Here is a 27,500-nt window from a genome sequence, read left to right as displayed (position 1 = left end):
AAATTCTAAGTCCTGCAGCAAGCATCACTTCAGGCTGCTATAAAACGTAAGCAACCAGTTAAGGAAGAGAGTACTTTCATTTACTCTGAGGCAGCAAAGAAAGCCTCATTTCAACAGAATTCTCATTAAGACACTACAAGGTCCGCATACAACATCCAAGAGCGTCTTTATCAATAACATCACAAAACTAATTGTTAAAATATAGTTGCACATTATTTGTTAAGTAAACAGAGTTACAGAAATATTACCAAGCATGTGTGAAATAAGTGTATCAAGAAACTAATGAGACGACTTTTTTTCTACAGTTAACTTTAAAAAATGCTGTTTAAACATCTTTTGGGAGGGGGCTGTTTCAAAGAGCTTATTTTGCACTGACCATGTCAAAGGAGGTCAGAGACCGTCAAATATAAAGTCCCCGCTCTGCTGTGGCACAGACAGACTATGCGGCTAAAATCAAACAAGGACCAATTAAACTAATCATAACGTCCCAGTGCACACAAGGAAGCTCACCTGGTATTTCTGGACCTCTTTCATGAATTTTTCACATTTACTCAGTTTTGGGTACTATAATTGCCTTGACCAAAATACTGTGAAATTACTGCTCTGATCTACTAATGGCTGCAAAAATCAAGTCATTGTGGTTTCATGCCAAGGGGCCGTAGCAAGGTGGTGCAATGATTTCTGACATAGAAGACAACTTCTAAAAACTCAAAAGAGAAAATTAACAGGATGTGGTTCACATTGCCAAAGACTGTTCATTAATTACCAATTTAATCACGGCTGGAAGCATGACATTACAAAAATCTGGCTGAAAGTTCTAATAGATTATGAAGACCACCTAAGAAGAGTGACCAAGAAATGTACAAAACAATTAATACTGTTTCACTGCTATCAAAGACACTCAGAGGATCTTACATCAAGTGAAGCAGAGGCATGAGCAGCTTCACAGTGCCACCACTAGGAACTGTAAATACAATAGCACACAATTAGTAATGCACATGTGACTTCATTCAAAGCATATATCCTTGGGAAAGCCAGAACACGATAAGGAGAACAAAAGAAACATTAAAAAGTGAAATGAATGAAGATTTAAACTCTACTCTTGTGCATGCTGAGCAGGGACAGAATAGGTGATATGAAATATGTCTTAGCAATGGTGTTATCATCCTGGGATATTCAACATGACACTGAACAGCCATACGGAAAACGTTCATGGTCATTAACAGTGGCAATAGAGTGTCCCTGATGCTAAGACATCTAGCTCTAGCTTTATATGCTCATGATATTCTTGAGCAAATAGGATTTTTGAAGCTTGGGGTTTATGGTGACATAACAGAAAAGATGCTTGGGGGAATTCCTCCCAACAATGCTGGGTTTTGTGTGACCCTAGAGATATGCTAGCAAGCTAACAATACATTTTCTAAGAAGTCTAGTAACTATTGTTAGAATAGCAGACTTCAAACCAACTTATATTTAGACAGAACAGATAAGGTATTATTTAAATACAGAGACTAAAAACCACTGCCTTGTACAGATATTTATGCGGGATGCAGGAGCACATCATCGTTCTTCACTAAAATGCAACTATAGAAAGATTAGACATCACTTAATGTGTCTTACGGGTCTGAAATGGATTATGTACGTTGATCTTTTGATGACTGTGTTGATGTAAAATACAAAAGATATTTTCATCATGGTACCTTAGGCATATTCTAGTTCAAATAGAGAATAAAATATCTCTAAATAAGATAAAATACTCTGTGTTGTAAAGGTTTTAGATTCCTTTTTAGTAACTGAAAATCATGCTCATAATCGTTTAAATTACAAATTAGTGTTAATCTATTTCTCTCTAATAGAAATAATAAGTGTAATTAGAAAACATGTTTTAGTATGAATTTAATTTTAAAACTTTGATCAACAGAGGCTACTAAGTATAATATTTATATGTTATACTTATATTTATTTATATAGCCACACATGAAAATTAAAAAAAAAGCTACTCGGGTTTTTATAAAAGTGATTAAAAATGTTTAGGTTAATTTCATTTTATTTTATGTATATGACTATTCTACCTGCATCTATACACCACACACTTGCCTGCTGCCCATGGAGTTCAGAGAAGGCCTCAGATCTTCTGGAGGTGGGCTTATGGATGATTGTGAGCTCCTGTGTGGGTGCTGGAATCAAATCTGGACCCTTGGCAAGAGCAACTACTTCTCTTAACCATTGCTCAAGCTGGTTTTACCAAAATGATATTATATGATTTTTTTAACTATGTGGATGATAATTCTATCTTTTATTATCTGGAGAATATTCACTGAGCTAATTTGAAATCTACTATATACAATTATTAGCATGCTAGACAAGTTCTATTTAAAATAATTATTTTTTCCAACAAACATCAAAGTACAAGATTGATAACCTGCCCTCAGGACAACAACATGCATTTTAAAGGCGGAGAGCTGGAGAGGCTTCCGTGGGTGGAGTGCCTGCTGCACTTTCAGAAGACAGGAGTTTGGCTTTCAGCATCCACATGGTAGCCTGCAGCTGCCTGTAACTCCAGGGCATCAGATGCCCTCTTCTGGACTCCATAGACAATTGTACACACATGTGATTACACAAACAGGCACATAATTAAAAATAAAACAAATCATTAAGGTTTAACATGCAAAATAGCTTGCATTCTTCTTCTCTTCTTCCTCTTCCTTCTCCTTCTTCATAAATAGGCCATATGGGTTTATTTCTAAGTCCAGTACAAAAAATAACTATTGTATTTTCAAAAGTAGTAAATCTTAAAGGACTGATCAAACTAAACTCTTTTCTGAAATACAGTTTTCTCTGGATTCAAACATTCCTGCCAACATTTGAAAATAAATACTGCAAACTTTCTAAGACTTACTAAGTTGCAGGTAGGTTCTCCCACCTGCTAAGGCAAGAACCATCTCTTCTATAAACTGTGTATAATGGTGTGTCACTGTACTGAAATAATAAATATAACAAAAGAAACTTCAAGTCTGCTTTATAATAGGGCCACAATACCTTTCTGTTATTTGTTTTATGAAATATAAAATAAATCTTAAAAAAAGTTACACTTACAAAAAAGATTTTATAAGTATGAGGGTTTTGCCCGCATATATGTATAGCAGCATGTCTGCTGTGTGCCTTGTCTAGTCTCACAAACTCTGTGGAGTTTGTAAGAGTTATTTGGATCAGGGTCCTCTGCTGAAGCAAGAAGTCCTGCACGCTGCGTCTCCCCAGCCCTGCTTTGTCTTTTAAAGAAGTTTCCTCTTTAGTTGTTTCCTTCCTAAAAAGACCTAGAAGGTGGTATGTACTCAGCGCATCACTGTCCCCTGAGAATGACTGACTGTTTATGTGCAATCATCCAGGTATGACCACCAGGCTGTGTTCAGGGATGGAGGAATTTGGCAGCTGAATTCTAGCACAAGTCCCCAGACATGAAAAAGTCAGATGTGTGAGGGAAGGGATGACATCCTGAGTGAAGCTGACTCATATGAGCACAGAAGAGGGATGTCAAGGAGTGCAGCACCTCAGACCCACAGGGACTGCAAGGGCTTCACTGGTCTAAGTACAAATACAAGGAACGAAGGAACGATCTTTAGCTAAAACTAGTGTACAGAGAAATTATCGACAACAGCTTCAACTATCAACTACATTTACCAAACACTTGGTTACTAGGTACAATGGCGCAGAGTTGAACAGAGTAGACCAGTATGCTTCCAGTAAATAGGGAAGAAGACAGTAAAGAGAGAATCAGGAAAGAAAAATAGCAAATGTTTGACACAAGAACACAAGAATGTGGCAACAAAGCCAGGAGAGGAGGGCAGGACTGTGAGGGCCTTTAGGACTGTGTAAGGAGCTGGGATTTATTCTCTTAGGGAGAGGGATGCTACCAGAGGGTTCTCTTTATATTTTACAATCCTGAATATCCTAAAAAGTAGAACTTTGCTTCCTTTAACCCTTAGCTTTAACCCTTTTCTGATTTGTCAGTAAATTTTCACTCTCAGTCTAGAACTTGGAAAAAGACTAAAACAGTATTTCATCTGTGCAGGGCGTATGGACATTATCCAATGACTATGTACTCTAATATCAATGATAGTTCTATTCATTTTTCTTGGTTTGTCACCAAAAGGTTCTCATCTGTACAGGAACAAAGGACAGAGGGAAATACATTATTGAAGAGTTTTAATCAATGGCCTCCTAAGCAATAAACAAAGTTCTACAAAGTTCTTTCACAGCTGCCCAACCACTCTCAACTGGGTCTCCCTCTGGCTGTCTCAAACTCACTCTGTAGACCAGACTGGCTTCAAACTCACTGTTCGCCTCTGCCTCCTGTACTGTGATTAAAGATGTGAGCACTACTTCAAGCTTTCTGTAAACTCTTGAAGATCCTAATCTCAGTATCCATTTTCTCCAAGGCTCGAGGCCACTCTTATTAGATACCAACCAATTGATTGATTGATTGATTGTCTAACTCGTGGGACTTCCCAGTTACTCTGAGAATGCACAATGAGTAGCAGTTATATTCTTCCAGCCCAGCATGTTAACTTTTAGTAACTACCATACATTATATAAAGGGTAAGACAGACAAAAATGTCTGGAAAAAAAAAAAAGACTTCTATAAATTAAAGCACAAATTAGAGTAAAATTAAAGTAAAAACAGCAAAAATCGTTTCACTGGAACTAAACTCTAGACATTTTGAAGGTGGGGTGGGCTAGACCTTGTTTTATTTAACAAAAGTCTTTTTGATCTCTCCAGAAAGATGGAGTTGCTGACTCTCCAGGGAGTGGTGGGGGTGGGGCTGGTAGTCATGGCTCCCTTCTTCCTCTTTTCTATTAATTTCAGTGTCAAGCAGAGAATCTTCTTCTCAATCTTGTACAACAGAAAAACAGAACCAGAGAGAGAAATTGTTTCCTTTCTCGACAGTCCACTTTTACTGTCTGTGTTCTCTCCAAGGGTTTCCAAACAATGGAGAGCACAGACAGACACACACCTTTGTATATGAGAGCACGGGCAGACACACACCTTTGTATACAAGCTTCTCAGAAACAAGGGGAAATAACCAAACTTAAAAGTCTACTTTGTACTTGAAAATGTATCAACCCTGTATCAAGTTTCATATAAAAGGAATGGCCAGGTCTAACTTCTCATATTTATGAAACTGGACACACCCAAGGTTTTTACATTCTTTGTCTTATATTACTATCAAGTGTCAGGACACTAGCAATAGTCCTGGAATACACTGTCCAGGCCAGCAAACTGCTACTGTCCATTGACATAGGGTTGGGCACTTGAAAAATGAGCACCAGTGAAATCCACAAGAAAAAATGTTTTCAACTGAACTTGAACTCTTAACAGAGAAAAAGAGATACTGCAACAGTATCTTCCATGCCACAAGGTCTAAGAAAGAGAGCTCATTCTTCCAGCTTAATAGCAGGGTCTGCATCTCCTCTCCTCCCTTGTGTGACTATTCAGTACAATATGGTAAAAGTGATTTTGAGACTAAATCATAAAACACAGTAAAGGATATAAACAAAAGAATATAAGGTAACATATATAGAACAGGAGAAAATATCTACAAACTACACATCTAGTAAGGCGTTAATGCCCAAGCTACACAAACATCAATAGCTACAAACCAAGAAACCAAAACAAAAAACCCAAACTTTTAATTTGAATAAAAATCTGGGAGAACTTTAATTGGTAGTTTGTCTAAAGAAAATATACAAATGAAAAGAGCAGTGTCAGTAGCCAGGAGGAAATTTCAGATAAAAAAACCCCCACAAAGCTATCAGTTCCTGCTGTTGGCAGAACTGTTCTGTAAAACAAAAGCTTGAGCCCAGAGTGGTCACAGGCCTGTGACTTCAGTACTCATACTGAGGCATGAAAATGATGAGTTCAAGGCCAGCCTAGAGAACATACAAGACCTTGTTTGAATAAAACACCAAACCACACCAACAGATAATGAAACCAGTAAGAAAAGGAAGACACTAGCACCCTGCCAACTGCAGAACAAAACAGTGTAGCTGTTTGAACAGTACACAGACGCCTTGACAACAGAGCAAAGACCGAGCCCAGGCAATCCAGACATCCCAAAGAATGAAAATGGGGTGGGGGGGGGGGGGAGAGGGGGTGCACACCACCTGTAATTAGAGCACTCACAGTAGGGGCAGAGGGTGTCTGTGAGTTCAAGGCCAGCTTGGTGAGTTTAGTGTCAATCAGGGACCTACCAGGATCCCATCTCAAGCAAGTGAACAATGCCAGTCACAAATACTAGGTGATTCCACTTATGTGAGGTAATTAAAAGTTAAATTTATTATATCAAAGAGTAGAATGATGGTTGCTAGGAGTTAAAAGAGAGGGGGGATAGGAAGATACTAGTCAACAGTATAGAGCTACAGCTGAGAAAATGATTAAGTTTTAAAGATCTGCACTAGACCTATAGTTTACACTTAAAAAGTAAGATGGTAGATCTCATGGTAAGTGTTTCTATTACAGTAAAATAAATTAAAATGAGACATTCTTCTATAGCTTTCAGAATGTCTTACTCTTCTACTTTCACTTATATATCTTTTTGGACTTAGCTCTGTGCACATTACTTTTGGACCTACTAATAGTATTTCTAAACATTTTGTACTTTTCACATATGAACACAACTGGATATTAATAAATTTTACCAAGGTGTGATTCCCACTTGGTGATTTGCACCCATTTTCAGTTTAGTAAGTTTTAACACTTAACATATTGACAAAGTAAAGTTTCATATTATCACTTCCCATCCCTGAGAGTTTGTTCACCTATCACTAAACTGACCCCTCCATCCAGGTCAGCAGTGATAGCTTCTAGTCACTGCCCCAGATGTGAACACAGGTAGACACTATGGCTTGGAGCACCTGGTATTCCTTATGCTACTGTGGAGCTCAGTAGCTGAGCCTTTGGTTCACCAGGCAGTGCATGCTGAGTCTCCCTTGTCTTAGGGCAGGATGTGCTTTGGGTTTTAATGCATTTAGGAGTTTGGATTTTCATATAGGGATGCTCAAACTGTATTCTATTCTATGAACAGATCATGTATTTATTCACTCTTTGTTGATGCACATATAATTTTGTCCAGTTTCTGTGTAGTACAATGTAAGGTCTATGAAGCCAGTCACTATGGTATATGTCTTTAGTCCCAGCACTTGGAAGGCAGAGGCAGGTAGACAGATAAAATATATACATCAAGTATTTTGACTTTAAAATCAATACTTATTTTCTAAATTTACAGTTAGAAAATTAGAAACTGATTGCTCAGTTTTCAGTACTTGAGAGAAAATGAAACACCTTCTCCACAAATATAGTACCAATAAAAACCCTTTCCTGTTACTATTAAGTACTCTTTTTGCAGTTCTTCACTAGAATGGTTAGATTCAGCAATCTAACCTTAGTTCATGCCATAGCATGCACTAAGTTTTGGGTCCTGAAGCCTCCCTCTTCATTCCTGGTACAACACAGTCCTCACGTCCTGGACTTAACTTTACCATCTCTTTTCCTACCAGAATAGAAAGTTGTTCATGGAGAAATAGACGTGCTTCGGATATACAACAGTTCTGTCTGGCAAATAATAGATTCTATAAATTGATGCTATAACATATAATTAAGCATTTAGAAAGCTAATACAAAGTCTACATGTTTTTCCTTAAAACAGTCTTCAAAATTAGTGTTTTTCTTCACTTCTTGTCTATCTATCTATCTATCTATCTATCTATCTATCTATCTATCTATCTATCCATCCATTGCTATTTTATTGAGACAGCATCTCATGCTGCAGGTGAAGCTGGCCTGGGACTTGCTATGTAGCGTAGCCCAGGCTAGCAAACAATCCTCCTGCTTCCGCCTCCTCGGTACAGGGATTATACCATGATGCATTACATCATTTCAGTTTAATATTTTTCAAACTTTTGTGACTGTGATATGTTGTTAAAAATACATGTGACTAAAGTCCAGGAAGCATATGAATCAATGTAACTAAAAAACAGTTTCTCACTTACACACAAATCCATCAAGTGTAATGATTTTTCATATATTCTATTCTCGTTCTTTTTGTTAAAAATAATGGCTTAGTAAACTTATTTTATATGTCCCTATTTCATAAAGACCTAAAATTTAGAAACAATACCCTAGGTTGGAGATCAATAAACTGGCATCTTCAAGTTAAAATAGAATGTGATTTTTATATGTGAGTAAGGTTATTATAGTGTTCAATGAGAAGTTTCATGTTTTGCCACACTGAAGGATTTCTATTGTTGTATGCTCATTACTATTTGGGAAGCACTACACAAAATTGAAACATGGAGAAAATGTGGCTTAACATAAGAACAGAGGTTGAGGCTCAGGTTCAAATCCGATTACAATTTACTAACCAGGAGATCTTGTAAAAATCTGTCTTGCTACCTGGGAAGCAGTGAGAATATCTCCATGGAGCTATGTAAAATATACATTGCAGATACTCAATAAAATGTTAGAAACCATAGCTTCTAACAAAATTCTATGGAAAAATATCTTAAATAGAATATAGTCAGTCATAAAACATAAATGAACAAAACCAGATATTTATACATATAATTTCTATTCCAGAACTATACTGTTCCCCATTTGCACCTAAAAGCATTGCTTAGCAATAATGTGTAGTTGGTCCCATTGGATGGATTCATGAGTGGAGTAAGTGATCATGGACCCACAATGTACAGCCTACGGAAAGAAACTGAGCCAATTCTCCCCTTGGCCCCATCATGACTGTGATCACTAAGAACGCTGTGTGCTTCTTACACCCCATGTTCCTCACATCACTTAGCTGCCTGCTGCAGAGCGCAGGGGCTGCGCTGCCACTGTGTTTGCTCCCGGCCTTGAAAGCAGCATCTCTTCTTGCTTGTTCAAGCAGAACTCTCGCTCTTTCTTTCAGCTCTTCTTGTCTGGACAACATTCGGTGCTTAAAAGCAAAGATAAAGAATTAAAAGCCAAACCATAAAAATGTAGTTAAAGGTTAGACAACATATTGAAATAGTCAGGTGTATAGTCTTCGAAACAGGACTACCTACAGAAAATATTAATGGTGAGGAGAAACTGTAGAATGAATATGTAAGTTTTGACAAAAATGAAACATAACATTATTCCCTAATACTGGATGAAACTTCAATATAATTTATTATTATTATTATTATTATTATTATTATTATCATTATTAATTGCATGTGTGTGTGCATGGGTGCCATACTAGCTGGGCAACTCTCATTAGGTTTTATTTGAACATATTCTCATAAGGTACATGTCAATATCAGATGATATATTCAGGTCTTCTTGAAGCAGAGTATAATTTACCAATCAAAGATATAATAAAAAGTTCAGTTCTATCTTTACAGTCTAATAGAACTGGCAACTATTTATCTTTACTTTATAAACCACTCAATATTTAATTATCTGTGGCAATATTCTTTAAATTTTTGGAAATATTTACAGAAAATCCCAAGCTTGTATGTATATATTTATACATACAAGCAGTATGTATGTAGTCAAAGGTCTCACTATGTAGCCTGAGCTCATCTTGAACTCTTTATGTAGCTAATCCAGATTAGCTTTCAGCTCTCAGTCTACTTGCCTGCTAGCAGAGTTCTGGAGTTACCAGATTGCTCCACTATGTTGACTAATGTTGTTAAATTCTGTAAACAGAACCTGAAAAACTCCTCCACTGATCATTCTCTTTACATGAAACAATCTTTAAGTGAAACAATCTTATCAGAATTGAAAACTATTATGTGTTAATAAGTAATCTTAAAATGTATTTTTGGAGAACAAATATTGGCCAGAAATGGAAGCCAGTTCTTAAATAGTGGCATTAATCAAAAGCATAATATCTACATTAGTTTAAGAATTTTAGAATCAGACATATCTTAGTTCCATCTCTTAGTTACAGGCAGTTACTGAGTCTCCCTAAGTCCGTACTTATGGGTAAATGGCCATGAGTAGACCATTCCCACAGACACAATGTAAGAGAAGGAGAAACATTAACTATTATTATATTCACATTTAAATGATTTATTTATTTTATGTACATTGACATTCTGCCTGCTTGTATGTGTGTGATGTTGCCAAATCCCCTGCAACTGGAGTTACAGGCCGTTGTGAGCTGCTATGTGGGTGCTGGAAATCGAACATGGGTCCTTTGGAAGAGCAGCTAGTACTCTCAACCACTGAGCCACTCTCCAGCCCCGTATTACTGCATTTTAACCCCTCAGTTTCCCTATCTTAGAATAAAACAACTGACCGGCTTGAAGACCCTATTGGGTCTAAATTCTACAGTTCACAACTTCAAGCTGCTATATAATCACTGCAAAGCTGTGTTTTGGCCTTAAAAGTACATATAGTCTGTTTCTAATTCAAAATGTACTTCATGTTTATTGTAGGGATTTTAGAAAACAAGTGCAAGTAAAAGTAACAATAAGTTAGTACTTATGGCACCCAGAGATCTTTCTGTTCTATGAAGCCACACCCACCTTCTGTACTGTGATTGTATGACATACCTGCCCTCATCACTTCTTAATAGTTAATTGCAAGGAAATATTTCCTGATCACCGCGTGTATTTCTCTGAAAAGATGATTCTTAACAGGATATCACACAGTCTATTATAGATGCACAGTACTTCATTTTACTAGACATATAGGGTATTGGTAAGTTTTCCACTATCATGAATGCTTTTATGAACATCTTTATACATAAACTGTTGAATTGTTTTCTTAGGTAAAATTTTTGAAGGTAATGTATTGGATTTTGGTGAGTACACAGGATTGAACTTAGGACCACTGAGCTTCATTCCTGCCATATTTAATTTTCTTTTAAGATATAGTCTTGATAAGTTACTCAGGCTGGTTCAAATTTGTGACCCTCCTGGGGAAGCTTCCAGAGAACCTGTGATTGACAGACACATGCCACCAATGTAGCTCCCCCCCCCCCAAAAAAAAAAAAAGAGTTCAACTAATTCTCTTGCCTCAGCTTCTGAGCCTGGCTAACAAAAACTTTTATTTATTTTTTTAGTGTGTATTTGTGTGTGCGTGTGTGTGTGTGTGTGTGTGTGTGTGTGCTCGCGCACGCTCACATGCGAACACTAATGCGAGTACAGAATGGAGGCTAGAGGTCATGATAGGTGCCCCCTGCTTACTCTCCTGAAGCTTGGCCAGGGCAGGAGGCTCTCAGCCCCCAGGGTAGCCTGCCTTCCCTCTTCAGGCATGGGGTGACAGATGCACTCTCTCACACGCAGCTTTGTATGTCAGCTGTGTGGATCCAGATTTAAGAGTTCATGCTTCCTCCTCAGCCCCAACATAAACATTTCAAAGGGAACTTGATACTCATTGCCACAAATGCCCTTCAGCCAACTGAGTGCTGTCCATGTGAGCCATGGGTGTTTTCAGTGCTATTATGATCAAAACCAGAGAGGCTTCTGAACACATGGAGCAAGGATGTCAGTTAGAAAGTTTGGGTTTTCAACTGAAGCTTTGAAGTTCATCATAGAACTGCAAGTAACGCAGTGAGCGCTGCTTTCCCATGTACCAGACAGGCTCCAAGCCCTTCATGTGATGGCCAGTTTAAGGCAGACACAGGTAAGCTACGCGTAATTGTCATCATATGCACAGAGACTGAAGTGGTATATCTGTAAGTCCATATTAAGTTGTTGCAGCTCCTGTGACGTAGTGCTCATTAAGAGTCATGCTATTTTATTAAGTACTAAGAATAATCACTAACAAATTCTGACATAACACCCTTTTATGGAAGACTTGACAGACATTAAAATATATTAAGATATATATCTGAAATTTATAATGTGGTATATAAAAGAGAAGCAGGTATTTGTATAAAATTTAGCTGTGATTAGAACCTACCAAACATAAAAGTTCACATTACATTTTTGGTGTTAGACACTGGTTCTGTCAACTTCCTGTCAAATGAAGCATTGCATTTATCCTAAGCAGAATTCCTTCTGTTCTGTCCTTTCTTCATCAGGGTTTTGTTGTGCAGTTCAGGCTAGCTGGGAGCTCCTCTGCCTCCTTATGGAGGGGACTACAGGCATGAACACCTGGCTTGACTCTAAGCAAAGCTTTTGAGTACAAAGCATGGGCAAAGGACAAGCACACACAATGCTGTAAACCAGCTGTTACTCTCACCATCCTGTGTAGCACACTAACTGTGCGGACAGAATCTTAGCAGAATTAAATTTTAGAGTTAAATAGGTTAACAGATATTAGTTCATTTAACCCCTGTGGAAAACTGATGGTTTAAAATGCCAGTTAATAGATCATACTGCTAATTATTGGAGAAAAATTCAAATTGAGAATTCATGTCCTTAGATTATTTCTAATTTTCTAATCTGTGTTGGATAGAACTTAGGTTCATCAAATTCTGCAGTTGTCATTCAGCAATTAAGGACTAGCATTTTCCATTTCATTGAGAAAAAAAGCAGCAGAGGACCTGCAAGATGGCTTATTAGTAAAATCACCTGCTTTTATGCCCGATGACCTGAATTCGATCCTGAAGCCCTCACTGGAGAGAACTAATTCCTGAAAGTTGTCAGTGCACTCGTGTATGAGTGTGTGTGTATTTGTGTATGAGTGAGTGTGCACATGTGTATGAGTGTCTGTGCATGGGCGTATGAGTGAGTGTGACCTGCAATGACAAACAGTAAGAGCAGTAAGATTTTCCAATGCTTGTATTCAATCTGCTGCAATATCAGAATCATAGAGCCTTCAGGAAACATTTATTTGTGAGAGGATAAAAGTCATAATGATAAATAACATCCTAGAGTCAAGTTGTTTGAACTTTGGGTGTTATTGGGAAGGGCTCAGCAGAGCTTCTATGCTCCCCAGTTGTTGGTTGGTTGGTTTTGCAGTATTAGAGACTGACCCGGTGCCTCCAGCACACTGAGCTACTCAGATCCCCGGTCTGAGAACCACTTCACAACTGCCGTGCTTTAGCAGACAGAGGCAGTTCTGGGGGTTGGGAGCGCTACCAACAATTTTAAATCAAAGTGTCTCAAGAACTGGTTTATAAAGGTTAAAAAAATTACAAGAGCCTCATTTAGTTTGGTTTGCTTAAAAACTCTTTTGAAATGAGCATGCAAACGTGCTGAATGTAGCTGTGGGATGCTGTAGTGGCTCCTGGCTCTGATCCTAGCACTCAGGAAGTGAAGACAGGAAGGCCTTCACAGTGACCCGAAGGACAGCCTGAAGTACAGAAGCTTCTGTCTAAAGGAGAAGGGAGGACGGGGCGTGTGGGGAGAGATGAAGATTTGTGTCCCAGTCACAAAGGGGGCCTGCAATAAACATAAGGTAAAAAAAAAAATCCTAATATAAAAAGTGTATTTTGGCTGGGGATAGCTGAGTCAGCCACTTTGCTGACCAAGCACCCCAGTTAGATCCTTAGCAGTTTCTACATTACAACCTGTGCTTCTGTCTGTAAGACCCCAGGTAACTGACACGGGTTAATTACTAGAGCTCACTGCCAGGCAGCCCAGAGGAGTTGAGCCCCAAGTTCAAGAGAGGGATCAAGAAAGATACATGACTCTGACCCCTGGTTTCCATGTACTCACAAACACACATAACGACATAACACATATGCATATACGCAACACACACAAAATGAAAATTAAAAAAAGGAAAAGCAAGTATCATAATTTTATTGGCAGTTTTTGTTGTTCTACTTAAAAATGATCAAATACACACACACACACACACACACACACACACACACACACAACTTTGCAACTGACAGTACCAGAGAATCAATACAAAAAATTTCAAGGGTAAGAGTTCAACACGATGTTAACAGTCCCTTGTGGGAAGAAATATGGGTGGTACTAGAATTTTTATTTTAATTTTCTCAAAGCAGGGGCTCATTATTTAGCTCACACTAGCCTGGAATTTGCTCCGTAGCCAAGATGGTCTAAAACTCCTGGTTTTCCTGCATCGGAACACTGGTACTGTGTACCACCATGCCTTGGAGGTAGTAAATAGAAGACCTAAGCAACGGCACAGCTGACAATACCATTTCCACTCCATCTCTTAAATATTTCAACTAAAATATTTAAGGTTACTGTTCTAAAGGGAAAGTATATAATTTGGCATATACAATTTAGAATTATGCTCACATTGAATAGAATACTGAAATACCCTTGGCCTTCTGTTTACAATAGGGCTTTCCACAGCCAAGGCAGGGCTTTGAATTTTTGGTCTTCTTGCATCAGCGTCCCAAAACTTGGGACTACGGGAGTATATACCATCCTAAACTTCTTTGACAGCCTAATGAGGATTATAAGTAATGACATTTTTTAAAAGCTTTATTCATTTGTTTATCTACCTACCTACCTACCTACCTACCTACCTACTTACCTATGTGTACGCATGTGAGCCTGTAAGGGTTAATGCATAGAACATGAATGCAATGTATCTGCAGAGGCCAGAGAAAGGTGTTAAGACTCCATGGAACCAGAGTTACAGGTGGCTGTGAGCCATCACACACAGTACTCGTAGGTGCTGGTTCTTTGGGAGAGAGGTAAATGCTCTTAGCTGATGAACCATTTTTCCATCCCTCGTAATGATATTTTGATTTGAAAAGCTGACATTTCTCATCCTTCAACCTTAAAGTTGGACTTACAATGTTGTATTTCAAGCTTTAAATATATAGCAAGTATAGTTTTTATACATTTTTATGATAAATGAGACTTTGCTTTGATTCACGTATAACATCTTCAAGTGTTCTATCAACACAAAAGAATAAAAGGACAGAACAGCCACTTACTAAATATCTACCCAGTGCGTGCTCCGACCCACTTACCTGAACTGTTTTGCTGGAGTGGTCTGCATGATTTAAAGTGCTCTTGTCGGCATCTGGATCAGACTCTATCTGCCTCAGAGAAGCACATGGTTTTTTTGTGAAATCTGTGTCTCTGTTATATGGATATCCAAGTTTAGAAGGAGGGGATAAACTTGGCTTTTTGATAGCCAATTCACCATCCAATCTGCATTCTAAAGATCTGGAATTCTCCATTTTCTCTTGTTCCACATCACTACTAGTATCTACAGTCTGAAGCTTTTGCTCATAAGTTGAGGGTGGAGACACATCCTTCTTTTTGCCACTGACATATAAGTCACTTAATTCCAAGTTCTCAGCTTTCAGTAGTCTCTTCTTGCCAAATGAAACCAGTGCTTGAGCTGAGTCTGTACTAGAACTTAACCCAGGGTCATCAGACCCTGAAGTCCTCGTGGAGCTCTGCTGGGACTTTTGGGGCTCTGTGTCACTTTTAGTCCTGCGGTAGGAAGGGGAGGCTGTGCTTGGACTAAGGTGGTCATCTGGAGTCTGGTGTTCACTTTCTGACTCCCCCACCCCACTGTCAGTTACAAACACAGAGTCATCCTGCGACAGCAGATCCACGGCCCCACTGGCAGGCTGCTGTGGTTCAGGCTCCCGCTTCAGATCGCTGAGCTCGGCATAGAATTTTTCTTGATCCACAGAACTGTTTGTGTCTGTCTCATAATTTCCAACTTTATATGTGCTCTTACTGCTGTTTTCTTCTATCTGAACCACATTTAGTTCTTGACCGCTAAAATGTGCCCTTATTTGATAGAGATAAGTCATAACAGTCAGTTTGTCAGGGATTGCTAATAAAACCATATCAGAAGGTTCCAGTAAACGGGAAATTCCAATGCTGGCAAATCCATCGTAAGCCTTCAAAGAGAAGAAGGGACAAATAAACGATACAGTGAACAGCTCAGTCATCTATTTTAAAGACAGCAAAATTTTAAAGCTTTTTGTTATTGTAGGGCACAGAAAATTATTGACACTATACCACAGGAAGAGAATGAAATTACAAGAAAAAACTGAAAAGGAGAAAAGAGAAGACCTTACTACATAACATAGTCATCTACAAGCACAAAACAAGCAAGAATGTGAGTTCAACAAAAATCTTAGAGGAAAATTTTAAGATGAGGATTGGGGTATGAAGAAATGCTAGACTAATCCAGTTTCTAGCATCCCTGCCCGCCCCTTTGCCAGAGTCAAGTAATCACAGCGAAGCACTGCTGGCCCAGCCCAGAGAACTAACTACTATCCTGGTTGTATAAAATGCAGACAAAGATTACTTAATCTTAGAGGCATAGAAACATTTTCAGTATGACTTGGGGTTGATTTTCATAACGAGTATTGTGGCTTCATTTTCACTTCTGCTGTTCTGGAAAGGATGAAGTGTTTTGAATACTGCAACATAGCTAAGACTGTGAGGTTGCATTGTATTATTTTGTTAGCATTTAAAGGACTGTGGCACATCAGGTTTTTCTAGTTTTGAAGAACCAAAGCTGTTTCTCAATTTACAGTTAATTATTACTATCCTGAACTAACCTCTGAAACAGCACTGTGCCGTCGCTAGGAAGCATTCAGTCTCGACCAGGAAAGAAGGGCTCTACACTACTGACTGCATTTAGATGTTAAAATTTCTATTCTCGACAACAACTTGCATTTAGGAGCACAATTTAATGTTTGTCTTAAAAGAAATGTTAGGAAGGTATTTAATCAAAAGAATTTTTGTGCTTTTATAGCAAATTTCTGCCTTTGAATTTAATCAGTATTCTTCCTGTAGCTTTAACAGGTGAAGAAGAAAACGAAAAGTAAATAGTGTTATTAAGACCTATTCAGTTTCTACAGAATGATGCTTTATAATACAGATTCTTCAAAATATCTGCTAGAGAGGTGGCTCAGTTGGTGTGCATGTATAGACTTGTTTGTTCTTTTACATGTTTTAGGAAAATTAAAGTCATTTTCTTCCTTGTGTGTCCTGACTACTTGATGGACAGGCATCAATAGTGGACCATCAGGAAATGCACCTCAGGCAGTAGTCTAAACATTTCCTAATTATCTTAAAACGCTGACACACTGCTTAAGATCAGGTGCCACAGGTAAATATCTTTGGTGTGGAGTTCTCTTGTGAGGAAAGTCCTGCTGGAGTTTTCCTTCACTAGCCATTCATTTTATGCATACTAATTGGGCTTTAAAACAAACCAGGTTTCTTATAATATGAGGTAAAATTTTTGTCAAAGAATTTATACAGGTTAACTTTAACCATGGTCAATCATGTGCTGTGATTGTACATGAAGAAGGGGGAGAGTGTTTGTTTAAAGATACATATATGTATATGTATATAAAATTAAATATTGTTTGTGTGTATGTACGGGCGTGGGCTGTGGGGTGTGGGAGGTGCATGGCTGCTGAGGTGGGTGCTGTGTGGGGGTGGGTATCTAGGGATAGCTTGTGAGAGTTCATTCCCTTTCCACCACATGAGTGTCAGTGACAGGGCCTAGGCTGCTAGGGGTTTGGCAGCAGGCACCTTTACCATGGAGTCACCACAGCAGCCAAGAATTTTTTTCAAAGACATTATCTTATTTATTCTGAAATGTTGTTAGTTAAGAGTCACTGACAATTATATCACAAGTAAAAGTGGAATGTAAGAGGAAGATTTTGCTTTTGGATACTCTAAGAGCCCATGACAGCACAAAAGGTTATCAGGGAGAGCCTTGTAAAACAGGAAATAATCTATAGGTTGCAACTAAGGTTCTCAATGTAGACATGATACGATGAAGCACTGCAACTATGTACATTGCCATGTACTGAACAGTGTGCAAAAAGAATCCGTATTAAAACCCTCATTAACAATCAAGATTGTCTGCCATGGGAGATCTGTTTGATATTTGGGGGTTGAGCCTGTATTAAGCCATGCTAACTAAACACTTATTTAGCTGTATTGCTAGTTTCAAGAAACCAGGCAAATGGATTATTCTTTCTCACACAGTAATTAGAAAACCACGTGTAAGTCCATGTTACTTAAACCTTAATGAGATTCTTTACATATATTTAAAAATACATACAGAATAACAAAGGAAAGCTCTACTTAAAGAGCAATCATCATTTAATTGGCCAGGCCTTGCTATGTTGCTCAGGCTGTTCCAGAACTCATGAGCTCAAGAGTTTTCCTGCCTTACAGGTGACACAACTAACTGGCAATCGGCAGTTCATTTTATAACGCTGATATCTGCATTTATATTGGCTTGTCGCTTCAGTCAAATGAAAGGAAATGAAGATAAAGAAATCTTACCTCTATGAATATAGTTTAGTAGATGAGAAAAAAGGCATTTCACTTAATAAACACGGGCTTTCTAAAAGTATGTAAGAAGTAATTCCTTTGTAGAAAGGCTACTAGAAAGTGCTGGGGATTAAACCCAGAGCCTTCAAGTTCTTTCACTCAGCTAAATCCCTAGCTCCTAAAAGGTAATCTCTATGAGAAATAGGTACTACTCCTTTCAGGTGGCATACAGAAGAGGGAGGGAGGGAGGGAGGGAGGGAGGGAGGGAAAAAGAGAGGGAGAGACTTAAGTGTATTATAACTCTACAACCCACATCAAGGAAACAACTGCTTTGATTTAAATTCTTTTTTTTTCACTTTTCTTCCATATCTAAAATATTTTTATTTTACTTTTTATTTCTTTTTTATTAGATATTTTCTTTATTTGCATGTAATATGATTTCTCCTTTCCCAGTTTCCCCTCCAAAAAGAAGGAAAAAAAAGACAACAAGAACAAACCCCTGTTGCCCCCCCCATGCCTGCCATCCCGCCCTCTCCCACTTATTGGCCCTGGCATTCCCCTACACTGGGGCACAGAACCTTCACAGGGCCAAGGGCCTCTCCTCTTATTGCTGATCGACTTTGCAATCCTCTACCATACACATGCTGCCAGAACAATCAGTCCCACCACGTGCAGCCCTTGGTTGGTGGTTGAGTCCCTGGGAGCTCTGAGGGTACTAGTTAGTTCATATTGTTGTTCGTCCTAAGGGGCTGCAAACCCTTCAGCTCCTTTGGTCCTTTCTCTAAAAGTCCTTCATTGGGGATGATTTAAATTCTTAATTAAACTTCTACCAAGATTATAAGACTTTAAAAAGCGATAGTTCCATCCAATTTAATAATTTAAAGTATATTAAATAATTTTGTCTCCACCAGAGATTATTTAGCACCTTGTTCTCTGAGGTCATTTGTCATTGGATTCCCTCCTGAGAGTAATATTTTATAGCTATAATGTGCATAATAGTAGAAAGAGGCAGTTATACTAAAATTACAACTATTAAAATATAAAACTGAATTTGGGAAACAGTAAAATATGTTTTAATGAACATCTTAATTAATGCATGTGTGAATATGGACACATATGCACACATAATCTCATGTAGCCCAGGTTGACCAAGGACCTTGAATTAATCCTCCTGCCTCCAGCTCCCAAGTGCTATGCTACCACATCTTGTCAAGAATTCATAATTTGAAGGAGTTATAAAGTGTCATTTGTAGAGATATTCAATAATTGTAGTAAGATATGAAGGTTCACAACAAAAGGAAACATCAAAGTTTAGTTACAGAATTCTGACACAAATGTATTATACAAAATATGTTTTCCTTCAACTGTGTTGAGGAACTTGCTGAATTGCCTCTACCCATACATTTACAGATACAATCTACAGGTTAAAAACGTCTATCCTAACACAATTAACACTGCTTTGTCAGTTGAGAAACTCAATTCAAGATAAACCCTGAGTGTGCACTGTGTGCAGAGCTTGATGTTGCTTTCTTTGTATACTGAAAATCACGTATACCGTACCACCTACAAGAAAAACATATTCACCAGCCTTAGCCACAGTCAGCTGGCCCACAAGGCCAAATCCTATGTAGCTGCTCTGAAATCTGATGGGATCCATATCCTAATATGTGAGTTAGGAAGTTCTGATGAAGTATATATTTATATATGGAAATATATCTTTACTAGAAAGTTAAAAAGAGAAGCAGTTTGTCATTACTTTGCATTCACAAGCCTATGTATTCTTTTTTTGCTTACCCCATAGATTCCTGCTTTTATCTCCTAAAATATTTTTCTAAAGTTACATAATAGTCATGAAAGCTTTGGGTATATTTTTTAAAAGCTAAATGTTGCATTAAAAGCAACATGGTTTAAGAAATACTTAACAGTTAATGATGTTGGCCTTGTATTTATGACATTTAAAGTTCATGCAAACCATAGTAAACTATGTACCCTACTTACCTGGACAAAACAGTCCCCCTTTGCATGCTACAGTTACGACCTCACCCAACATCATTGCCTTTCTTAAATTAATAAAAACTTGCAGTGAAGCCAAAATAGAAACTTCGGTCTCCCCTGGCATTTCTTACCTTTTTGTTGTTTTCTTTAATATCTTGAGGATTCAGAGACTTGTAGTCACTGAGGGGGAAAATGGCATAGTAGGTATATATAATACTTGATAAAAATAAATTTTTGTAAAATAAATGGAATCTAAAAATTTGATATTCAATAATATTAAAGGACAACTAGTAATTTCACAGCAGTTCAAGAAACAAAACTAATAGCGTAGAAAATTAGGGAAACAAGAGAACAAATAGTGATTACATTTTATTGCCTGAAACTTTTCATCTAAAAGAGATATTAAGGCAAGTAAGAGACACTAGCCTTTATAACGACATTTACCTTGAGATAATCCCTTATTATACAAAGGGCTACAGGGTTATTTATCTGTTACTTGAACACCAATAAAAATTTCATAATGTCAGTTTTTAATAAGATGAAAGAGAAAAATCATTTTTTAAAGGAAAAACACTACTCTTAGGTACTGAGAAAAAGGTTGATATCCTGGCATATACTTCTCTCAAAAAAGTAAAGTTCTATAGCTCAAAAACAAAGACAGTCAAGCACTTTAGAATACATGCTAAGAAATTATTCTGTGTTTTTCTAAGAATGCCAGTTACTTACAAATATTTATGACACTTCTACTTACATTAAGTCTGGTCTAAAGTGGTGTAAGATTGCACAAAAAGATAAGCCATTCCTCCATGATGTGGTAAAGTTAGTGATTTTCACGCCCCGATAGTTTTTCGTAACTTCTTTGCACCATGCAAGCAACGACTGACTAGCATTTGGCTTTTGCCCCAGAACTGGACTTGGTATCGGGCTTGGCTAGAATATAAGAAAGAAATAAAAAGGGTGGGAAGGGGATACTAAAAGAAGCTAATGGAAGATAAAAAATTAACATTAATTGACCTAGTTAAATCATTTGGAACCTTTGATGTCAGTTTGGTCCTTAAACACTGTCAATCCATGACAACGGGTGCCTCCGAGAGGGAGACAGAAATCTTAAGTTATTATCTTCTTTTCGCCCATGGCATCTACCTGACAAGAAGATAAGCAACATTTTAAACTTTTGGGAAGAAGAAGTTATGAGTGCCCTTGATGGAACATCATGTCAAAATATTTGAATACTGAAGGCTAAATATCTGTGTAACTTTACATACTAAAGGAGGTTTCCCAGATGCAATCATAAACAAACAAGATTGGATAAAAATAGTACATTGGCTTCTAAACTGCAGCATAAACTGGCGTTGCACCTACTCTCAGGTATTGAGAAATAACCTGGAGGAGAGCTCAGAGCTCAGTCCCAGTGAGTGTAAACACAGCCCAGCACAGCACAGCAGTAGTCACAGTCAGACATTCTTCCTATATACATTTAACAACAATACAGTTTTAATTATTAGCGACAGGACAATAACCCACAACAGTATATATTTTGGATATACTCAAAAATATCTCCTGATTATTTTTGAGAGCGATCTTTGAATAGCAGAGTTCATTGTATATGTGTTTATATCTTAGGCACATGCTTCCCTTTATCCATATACTTAACAGGAAACCATGATAACAGAACTAAGGCTATATAGTAAGATTTTAATTTTAAAGTTTTGTTACTCTCAAAATCATGCCATTTGTTTTTACTGAATAACTACAATGTTTTATTATAATTGTGAAGGCTGATACAGCTGAAAACTATAAGAATCCTACTTAATATTTTTGGACTTTAATTCTTTTAATCAAAATTGTTAGCTAGGAAAACAAAAGAGCCATATAGAGTAAGATGAGAGAATAACCATTTGTCCTGATATCATTTAAGTTTAACCAATGATTTATTCCTACAATAATGCTTATTTAAGACAGATTGATGATGCCCCACTTGACAACAGCAGGTCAGTGCCAAAAATATTAAAATAATCACCTAAGAATCATCAAATACATAATTTCTTATTTCTATTATCAGATTAGAAGACATTATATAAATAATAACAACCTGGCAAAGCTGTGTTCTTTAAACAATCACCTCTACAAAGCAAATTCTAAACAGTTCATTAATTGTAAAAACCAACATATCCAGGGCTGGTGAAACTGCTTAATGCATAAAGGCCCAGGCTGCCAAGTCTTCTGACCCAAGTTCAATCCCTGGGATCCACAAGGCAGGAGGAAAGAACAGACTTGTGCAAGTTATCTTATCTTCATATCACAAACATGCATCAGTGCACACACATATATCAAAGTGTAATAAGTAAAGAAATTTGGGTTCATTCAACCCAAAGAAGTACATAAAATCAATTTCCAGATATAGGACATTTACTCTAAATAACTCAGTTAACTCTCAACCTACTATGTAAAAATGAAGCAAATGGCCCACAGTGACCTTTGAATCCCTCTGGTCACTTAGACTGATTCAGACTGACTTAGAGTGCTATGAACTTGGGAATCCATGAATTAGGCATATTTTCTAAATTTTCTATCATTTATTTTCCTATCATTCAAATAATTACCGGTTACAATACTCTATATAAACTTGTTAAAGCACAGAAGCATCTGAGACTAGGTTATATGTCAGGTAGATAATCTCAATTATAACAATTCATTTGAAACATGCCATTACAATTATGACTATATTTCCCTATCTCTAAAATATCTTCTAATATTAGAAGGCTAGACAAGCTAAGCTAAAATTTGAATTTGTTGTGACTAGAAGCCTGTGTTAAAAAGAACAATTCACTTTCCACAAAAAGAAGTCAAAAACAATGGAGAAAACTGGTAAAATTACAAGCCCCATAAATAGCCATGTTAGTTTGCAGAAAAACACAATTAAAAGGATCTACTAAAAGGATTATCAAGCTGTTGCCCTTTTATCTAATATTCTGCAGAGGGTCATAAAAATTAACAAATTATTTTGAAAATATTGACATGTAGCTGGAGGAGACAGCTATTTCTTGTTATAGATATAAGGCGGGTTATTGGACTCTGCTTTAGTTTCCTCATCTGTAAATGGCAACTACAATGGCAACTATAAATAGGCAAACATGGACAAACAGTGCTGTAGTAGCAAGACCTCCTCCTCACTCCCTCTTGCCTACCACTCTTCCCTCAATCACTTTCAGTGGCACTCATCTTTGGTAGTGCCTTACTTCAAAGGTCGGTTGTGTTCCGACCTTTGCAGACATTATTCCATTTGCCTGGTGCTCTCAGATATTCGAACAGTAACCTTCAACACAACCTTCGGTCTGGCATTGTCATAATAATACAGTCCTGGTCCATCATCTAACTCCAACAGAGCACTCCTGACTCCTCCTATCTTGCTCTATATTCTCACAGTATTTATCCTCTGTGGTCGGTATGTGTTATACTTACTAGTTATTATCTGACTGTACTAAAAAGAACTCTGTTAAGTCAATCTGCCTTATTTACTAACCTATCTTAGGCTTCCAGATTAATTCCCAATGCATAATAAATAATCAGTAAATACTGTTAAGTAAAACTAAACACTTAACAAAAGATATGGTAGACCAGTAAGTGGTAACTACAATTATCATGCTGTGACCCTGCACCATCAGGACCAAATGTCACCTACATCATGAGTACTTTATGTCATTACCAGCATCATTCTGCCAGCACGCACCACCACACACTACAGCTCCATACTGTTACCATATAGTTTCAGCACCACACTATCCACCAGGAATCATCAGCACACAAGTCCTACTTTTGTTTTTGAGACTCCTTTCTAATTTCAATTTTGTTTAAGAAAATGAAGCGATACTTTAAAATTTTTTCTAAACAAAGCTTTAACTAATGAATATTATTTGTATCTTGATATTCTGTGTATGAAACAGGTTCATACGAGCTAAAAATGACTAATATATGTTTTCCAAAGAAAAGAAGATACTAAAATCTATCCATCAAATATAGACATGAAGGGCCAAGGATGGTGGTGCACACCTTTAATCCCAGTACTCGGAGGCTGGGAGGGAGGCAGAGGCAGGTGGATCTCTGTGAGTTCAAGAATTCAACTCTACATAGTGCATTAGCCAGAATGGCATAAAGAGATCTAGTCTCTTAAAAAAAAAAAGTGTAAATGAACTTTCAAATATAACTTTAATATCATAATAAAGTAGATTACTGTTAAAAATAAGGTTGGCGAATTATTCTTCATAACAATATCAATGGCATCTCATTCAGATAACCTAAATAACTCACTGTAAAATTTCCTAAATTTTAGTAGCTTTGAGAAACTATAGTTCCATTTCCTACCACTCTACGCTTGTATCTGGTTTCTCCGCCTCGTGTTATCTCCTTCGTCCACGGCCCCAGCCACACACTCCTTTGGTATTTCTCCCATGGTTCTCCTTCTATCCTCACTCTCAGGCTCCAGCTCTCACTTCCACACACATGATTCCCACATACACAAATATGGTTCCAACTCTCTCAAGATGACATTTCCAGCTGGCTGTCCTTCCTGCCATATAAAATTTGAACTCAATATGTTTCAAATCATGAATTTCCTTATAACCTGATTCTTTTTATTGTGTTTGAAAATAATACTGTTATTGTCCCAACTGTATGAATTTCAACCTCAGAATCATTTTAAAATTCTTCTTTTATATATTACTTACTAGTTAATGCATAGAAATTCATAACTCCTTGTTATGGCTGAATTTTTTTTGTAATTTCATAATCTATCTCCTTTTGCTGAGGTCATTGCCTCAGTCTTCCTTGTTACCAGTTCTCCCTTTCCTCACCCATTATCAAAGCATGGTGTTCTTACAATATATCTAATATCTCTGCTGGTTCTCAACACATAAAAAATATCACAATATTTCTATACATTAAAACCCAAATCATGCTAAATGTGTTTACTAGCATAATTCACTAGTCTCTAACTCATCCTATGGTTTCTGCAGAAACCCTCGCTTCCCCATTTTCAGAGTGTCCATGGATCATCACTTCTGCCACACATACAACTGTGACAACACCACATTCTTCTCTCAAGACTCAATTTAACTGCCATCTGTACAAAAATCTCATCTTAACGCCCAATAAGTAGGCAGGAGCACCTTTCAATGTTCTCTTGATTTTCTGTGTCTCCTACCTGAGACATGGAAATTTTCTTTGATTATACTATATTCAATAAAGCATCATCTTACAGTGCTCACAGAATATATGCTGAGTATCAAAGTATCAAATACAAACTTTATATATGCCTCACATGCCCTCTGAGATAGCAATGGCTGTTTTTAAAACACAGTCAAGGAAACTCAGGCTACACAAGTAGATGCATCTATACCAGAGTGTTTCCATATCAACTGAGACTGCTCTCAATATACATTTCATATTCAAACGTAATATAGCTTTAAGAACTCAGTATATATTGTGCATTTCTTGAAACTAGCATTACTAAAACAAACTAACAAACAACTCAAAGGCAACTATTCAAGACCAATTAAAACTCAGGAGTTCCTAGAAAAACCCCTTTGTCCATTCTGTTGGACATTTAGATTTTGGGCTAGAATTAGAATAAGAACTAATTAAGCTCAGTTCAGAAAGATATGCACTATTATTGCTAAAACTGATGGGTATTTTGGTCTTTACATTAGGATTCTTGGAGACTTTCCTCAATTATTGCAAATCATGCTTAAAGAAGATTGGCTAGATCTGATTTTAGCATTTGGTAAGTCAAGAATAGCAGCAATGGTGAGAACAAGAACATCTGCATCTGCATTATTCGTGTATCTCTGTTCCCATCCCCTTTCTCCTGCTCTGGCTTTCCCAAGGTGACATCATTCGTCTCCCTCCTCTCCTTTGGCATCCTCCTCTCCTCTCTCTAACCAAGGGCTCTCCAGTCCAGCCTCTGGCCTCATTAATTAGCTCAGTGTGGCCTTGAACTCTTTATTCTCCTGCCTTATCAGAATGCTAGAATTACAGCCTGTGGTTGCAGCAGTGTATGCATGCTAGAGACTGAACCCAAAGAACCATGTGTGTGAGGCTCTAAGCTACACCTCAGCACTTACTTCTCTCTTATAGTAAAAGTGATGGAGTCTTATAATGCTGCTAGATAACTCTTAGATTTGTGCTCAGATTAAATCAACACTGAGAACTCTCAGCTATGTTAACATTTTTTAAGAGCAGAAAAATATTAGAAAAGGTTTTTAAGAGCTATCCAACAATTGTTCTGAAGCACAGCAGTGGAATAATGCCAAGTCAGACAGTAAATCAGTCTTGGTATCACCTCTATAAAGGTTACTTCACAGTGAGCCTGCGGCACAGGATGCTAGGCGGACTCTTACAGCAGCAGAATGAGCACTACTGCCTCCAAGGAAACATGAGCAAAATGTACACTGAATGTAAACATAATGGAAGGCAATAGGAGTTAGATTCACTCACCATCCAGCTGTATTGTGAAAAGGAAAGACCCACCAGGGGTATGGGCTATAGTCACAGATTAGAAACTCAGTTTTGTGGAGAAACTTAACTTTTCTCCTCAGAGAGAAAGGGTTAAACACACTGACCCATTCTTAACTAAGACATCATCAAATTTATCCAACATACTTACAATTTCCATGGGAAATGCATTAGATAAATCTGAACTATGATGTGTTACAAGGCGACAGTACTTACTCTAACAGTGGCCCATGCTTGATGAACCACACACAACTGACAGCCTATGAATAAGCTCTAAATGAAAATTAGAAACAAATGCCCAGCACCCTATGCTTAGTGTGTGTTATATACAATCAGGACCTTGAAAACCTGTGGACAGGACATTATAGCACCATATGCTCTATAAGCTTCAATGGCCCACATCAAGAGGATTTATTATCTTACCCGATAATAATTTTATGTATTTATAGCACTTGACACTATGATGCAAAAACTAAAGTTTCCTGTCCTTCTTAACTTTAAACCTGGTGCTAAGCAAATATGTATATTTTTCCCTGATAAAAGGCTTTATACTCAAAATATATGAAATTTCTTAAAACATAGTAAGGGAAATAAGGTGCATTTATTTTAGCACCAAATGCTAGAATCAGATCTAGTCAATGTTCTTTAAGCATGATTTGCAATAATTGATGGAAGTCTCCAAGAATCCTAATGTAAAGACCAAAATATCCATCAGTTTTAACAATAATAGTGCATATTACACACCTTAATTCTTTTTTTAAAATTTTTTTTATTAGATATTTTCTTTATTTACATGTAAATTTCTCCATTCCCAGTTTCCCCTCCAA

General features: G+C 37.4%; 1 protein-coding gene across 20 annotated transcripts in view; it reads right to left on the bottom strand.

The window, feature by feature from the left end:
• Positions 1 to 27,500, bottom strand: part of Ehbp1 (EH domain binding protein 1) — a 305,768-nt gene that overhangs the window by 71,284 nt on the left and 206,984 nt on the right. For all 20 annotated transcript variants that reach the window (XM_031338017.1, XM_031338018.1, XM_031338016.1 and 17 more), the window contains 4 exons: positions 20,915 to 21,093; positions 20,295 to 20,343; positions 14,874 to 15,764; positions 8,841 to 8,984 (listed from right to left, as the gene is read on the bottom strand). In XM_031338017.1, the coding sequence (XP_031193877.1) occupies positions 8,841 to 8,984; positions 14,874 to 15,764; positions 20,295 to 20,343; positions 20,915 to 21,093 (1,263 nt within the window). The remainder of the gene's footprint in view (positions 1 to 8,840; positions 8,985 to 14,873; positions 15,765 to 20,294; positions 20,344 to 20,914; positions 21,094 to 27,500) is intronic.

The sequence above is a fragment of the Mastomys coucha genome, unplaced genomic scaffold (genome assembly GCF_008632895.1).
Source record: "Mastomys coucha isolate ucsf_1 unplaced genomic scaffold, UCSF_Mcou_1 pScaffold22, whole genome shotgun sequence".
NCBI classification, from domain to species: Eukaryota; Metazoa; Chordata; class Mammalia; order Rodentia; family Muridae; genus Mastomys; species Mastomys coucha.
Note: the sequence above shows the minus strand (reverse complement) of the source record. Positions and strands in the feature narration are given on the sequence as shown.